The sequence below is a fragment of the Sinocyclocheilus grahami genome, unplaced genomic scaffold (genome assembly GCF_001515645.1).
Source record: "Sinocyclocheilus grahami isolate Dianchi unplaced genomic scaffold, SAMN03320097.WGS_v1.1 scaffold44.1, whole genome shotgun sequence".
NCBI classification, from domain to species: Eukaryota; Metazoa; Chordata; class Actinopteri; order Cypriniformes; family Cyprinidae; genus Sinocyclocheilus; species Sinocyclocheilus grahami.
This window is the reverse complement of record NW_015505223.1, coordinates 460,367-465,265: the sequence shown is the minus strand read 5'-3', so window position 1 is coordinate 465,265 and position 4,899 is coordinate 460,367. Positions and strand designations below refer to the sequence as shown.

Sequence of the window (4,899 nt, the reverse complement as noted above, 5' to 3'; positions counted from 1 at the left end):
AGGCACGGACACACTCCTCGGAGCGTGCCCGGCGAGAGCGGAGCATTTAATAGCGGGAAAAAAAACACAATCCACCCCGACTGCTCGAGCTCCGCTCCTTATTAATGCTGCTCATTATAATATAAGGCATAATATGCTTGTGTAACTGATGTTTGTGCAACTGGCGAGCTCTACAACAATGCTTCGTTCTCAAGCAAACCATGGACAGGCTTTGTGTGTCCCCACTTGTGATATAACATTATCTTTGAGCAGGGATGAACACACAACCTACAGCGTGGCTTGCTCTCGCCCTTGAAATACTTTGTCCTTGCATGAGCTTAGACATAGCTGGAGCTTATGGACTTTTGACAGACAACAATAAATATGACTGACACACACAGAGGAATTGAGTTTGACACCCGTTATACACTATCAATACAATACTATTCAATATACTAAAAAAAATCTAATTACTGATAAATTAAGTGTGCAGACTATAACATTTAGTTTTTTTAAAAATTAAGAAAAACTAAATTTGTGTAAATATGTGGCAACAAACAGTATAAAAATACAATGGGCAGACGTTACATAAGGCAAAATGGCTTAAAGGAAAAGTTCACCACCCAAAAATGTTTTCGTTTCTTCATCAGAACAAATTTAGAGAAATTTAGCATTGCATCACTTTTTCACTAATGGATCCTCTGCAGTGAATGGGTGCCGCAACAATGAGAGTCCAAACAGCTGATAAAAACCAATATGGATTGAACACTTGTATTTTAGCCAGAAGCAATGGTTTTCAAATTAAAATTGTCTTGATGTATTTGTTTCTTACAAACATTCAGCTTTCCACTTCACAAGACATTAATTGATGGACTGGAGTGGTGTGGATTATTATAATGTTTTTATCAGCCGTTTGGACTCTCATTCTGATGGCACCCATTCACTGCCGAGGATCCATTGGTGAGCAAATTATGTAATGTTAAATTTCTCCAAATCTGTTCTGATGAAGAAACAAACTCATCTAGGCTACATCTTGCATGGCCTAATTAAAGGTGAGTAAATTTTCAGCAAATTTTTATTTTTGGATGAACTATTCCTTTAACTTTTTTAATTCAAATCGTGCTTCTCACAAGGGACGAACTATATGTTTTTATGAAATGTAACAGGATCAAAATGACAATATTATGATTAAGAATGTATCGAAGTAAAAGTAAACATTTGCCAAAATGAAAATAGGCAGGTTGCACTTTATTTTACAGTACGTGTACTTAATGTACTTACGGTGTACCTACAAGAAAGTACTGGTAATATATGGTAACTACATGGGGTAGGGTTAGGTTTATGGGTAGGTTAGGGTTGAATCTAAACTCTGCAGGGCTCCGGCCCCCCAGGAATTGAGTTTGACACCCGTTATACACTATCAATACAATACTATTCAATATACTAAAAAAAATCTAATTACTGATAAATTAAGTGTGCAGACTATAACATTTAGTTTTTTTTAAAATTAAGAAAAACTAAATTTGTGTAAATATGTGGCAACAAACAGTATAAAAATAGAATGGGCAGACGTTACATAAGGCAAAATGCCTTAAAGGAACAGTTCACCCAAAAATGTTTTCGTTTCTTCATCAGAACAAATTTAGAGAAATTTAGCATTGCATCACTTTTTGACTAATGGATCCTCTGCAGTGAATGGGTGCCGCAACAATGAGAGTCCAAACAGCTGATAAAAACCAATATGGATTGAACACTTGTATTTTAGCCAGAAGCAATGGTTTTCAAATGAAAATTGTCTTGATGTATTTGTTTCTTACAAACATTCAGCTTTCCACTTCACAAGACATTAATTGATGGACTGGAGTGGTGTGGATTATTATAATGTTTTTATCAGCCGTTTGGACTCTCATTCTGATGGCACCCATTCACTGCCGAGGATCCATTGGTGAGCAAATTATGTAATGTTAAATTTCTCCAAATCTGTTCTGATGAAGAAACAAACTCATCTAGGCTACATCTTGCATGGCCTAATTAAAGGTGAGTAAATTTTCAGCAAATTTTTATTTTTGGATGAACTATTCCTTTAACTTTTTTAATTCAAATCGTGCTTCTCACAAGGGACGAACTATATGTTTTTATGAAATGTAACAGGATCAAAATGACAATATTATGATTAAGAATGTATCGAAGTAAAAGTAAACATTTGCCAAAATGAAAATAGGCAGGTTGCACTTTATTTTACAGTACGTGTACTTAATGTACTTACGGTGTACCTACAAGAAAGTACTGGTAATATATGGTAACTACATGGGGTAGGGTTAGGTTTATGGGTAGGTTCAGGGTTAGTACCTAGCTATTACCTAGTTATTGCAATTACTATAATAAGTACATAGTATGTACATGAGAAACAGGACTGTAAAATAAAGTGCTACCAATAGGCCTACTCTGATCAATTACAGGTAAGTAATGCTTCATTACTGCACACCACTGCAACTACATTTCAACAGTTCAGAAACATAACATTAAAACAGTAAAGTAAACCAGGACAATGTCCTACTTGTCTTAGCGTGTAGAGCAGCCATGAATATGACACCACAATGATGACGAATGGCACAGCAAAACAGAGTGAGAAGTAACAGATGATGTAAGACACATTTTTGAGATCTCGACTCTGCCAGTCAGGTCCGCAGGATGTGCCGACTCCCTCCAGCTGGTAGCTCCCCCAGCCAAAGAGAGGTGGAGTATTCCAGATCAGAGACCAGAGCCAGGAGAACGCCAATCCTCCTGCGGCGTGCTTGGTCTGGAATGTGATGGTACCCAGAGGCTTGCACACTACGAACAGCCGTTCCACTGCAATCAGGGCCACTGTGCACAGCGCTGTTATACCTGTGCAGAGTTAAAGGGTTAGTTCACCCAAAAATGAAAATTCTGTCATTAATTACTCACCCTCGTGTTGTTCCAAACCCGTAAGACCTTCGTTCATCTTCGGAACACAATTTAAGATATTTTGATGAAATCTGAGGGCTATTTGACCCTCCCATAGACAGCAAGGTAACTACCACGTTCAAGGTCCAGAAAAGTACCAAGATGATCGACAAAGTAGTCCATGTGACATCAGTGGTTCAACTGTAAAGTTACGAAACTACGAGAATACTTTTTTGCACAAAGAAAACAAAAATAACGACTTTATTCCACATTTTCATCTCTACTGCATCACTTTGGACGCACGTTCACGACAGTACCATGCGTGTGGCGCGTGTGGCGGCACCTGCGCTGACCCAGATCCGACGTGATGACGTCATTACGCCGGATCTGGGTCAGCGCCGCCACACACTCGCGTCATGGTACTGTGACTATTGTCGTGAACTTGCCTCCACAAGTGAAGCAGTAGAGACAAAAATGTGGAATAAAGTCGTTATTTTTGTTTTCTTTGCGGGCCAGAGAGCCCTCATATTTCATCAAAAATATCTTAAATTGTGTTCCGAAGATGAACAAAAGTCTTACGGGTTTCGAACAACACCAAGGTGAGTAACATAATTAATGACAGAATTTTCATTTTTGGGTGAACTAACCCTTTAAGTTAGAGTTCACTCAACTCGTATTTTAAGGGTTAACAGAAAGATTCCCTTGGATAATGTTAAAAATATATTTGCTTGAGAAACAACTAGATTTTTTTAGGCTAAATTTTCTGACTGATAGATTCACGACTCTTTTGAGCCGGTTCTTTTTAGTGAATAAAAAAATTATTAAAGTGCAGCTTGTCCGATTCACGAACAAATTACTCTTACCAGCTGATTCTTTTTAGTGAATCAAAAATAAATAAGAGATAAATAAATAAAATTATTTTGTGTTGGAATGAACCCAGAACAGACTTACCAAATAATGCCACACAAAATCCCTCCAGTACACATCCGACCCGTCCCGTAATGTAGTAGCCCACTGCATTGGTCACCACAGATGGCACACTTCCTGTTAACGTGATGCCCAGGTCGGCCACGGCGAGATTGACCAGGGCAAAATTCAGCGGCTGCCGCAGCTGTTTGTGCCGGAGGGTGACGACTATCACTGTAGTGTTCAACACGACAGCTGTGATGGAGAACACGGCCATGAGGAGGGACAGCGTGATGAATCCTGCCCAAGGCAGGGGCACCTTTGCACCAGGGTCATTGTGGATAGACGAGTCATTCAGGAATTCTGGGAAAGAGGCCATCCCCTCAAGCCTTAACTAAAAGCACAGATAAAGAACAGTTCCTCTAAAACGTTTTCTGTAGTTTTGGTAGTTTTCCAGTCAGTTTCAAGCTATCTTCTCTGCTGTGTCATTTCAGGGTCATCAGACATGCACTTTCTGTCTGCACCTTCAAGTCGACAACACACAAAAAAGTGTTCTTATTCAGATTAGCTGCTGTAAGAAGAAAAGTCCTGAAGATCCGGACTTAAGACACAATAAGTCCTTCTGGGTGTGATCACTGATCCACCTCTTCCCTTGATTGCAGAAGAATGACTTGAATGACTGAAGTCAGAAGTTTGGAATAATAAGCAGGGGCAAACTGGACCATGCTAAACAGCCAAATATTGCTAGCAAGTACTATCAGCAAATCGTGGGTCACAAAACCTGCAGAAAAAGATTTCTCATTTTACTGTCACCATACAGTATAACAAGCGCAACTGTAGTCATGTGATCCACTACTAGTCAACCCAGATTCAATGCATTGACTAGTGGCAGAACAAGTGGAAAATGAACAGTACAACTGGTGTACTGGGGAAAAAATATTACTTTGTAAGTGCTATGAATTTGTCCTTTTCCTCATTTCCCTCATTGCGAATTATCATGTATTAGATAAATATTTACGGAAATAAAGTAATGTGGATTTTTGATTTTGAACATATATATATATATATATATATATATATATATATATA

The 4,899-nt window shown here is 38.6% G+C and overlaps 1 protein-coding gene across 1 annotated transcript in view; it reads right to left on the bottom strand.

Moving 5' to 3' along the window:
• The window catches only part of parapinopsinb (parapinopsin b), a 5,941-nt gene extending 1,752 nt beyond the window's left edge, over nucleotides 1-4,189 (bottom strand). Inside the window, exons 1-2 of the mRNA XM_016268275.1 lie at nucleotides 3,856-4,189; nucleotides 2,537-2,865 (exon numbers count right to left, since the gene is read on the bottom strand). Of these exons, the coding sequence (XP_016123761.1) occupies nucleotides 2,537-2,865; nucleotides 3,856-4,189 (663 nt within the window). The remainder of the gene's footprint in view (nucleotides 1-2,536; nucleotides 2,866-3,855) is intronic.
• Between the last annotated feature and the right edge of the window lie 710 nt (nucleotides 4,190-4,899).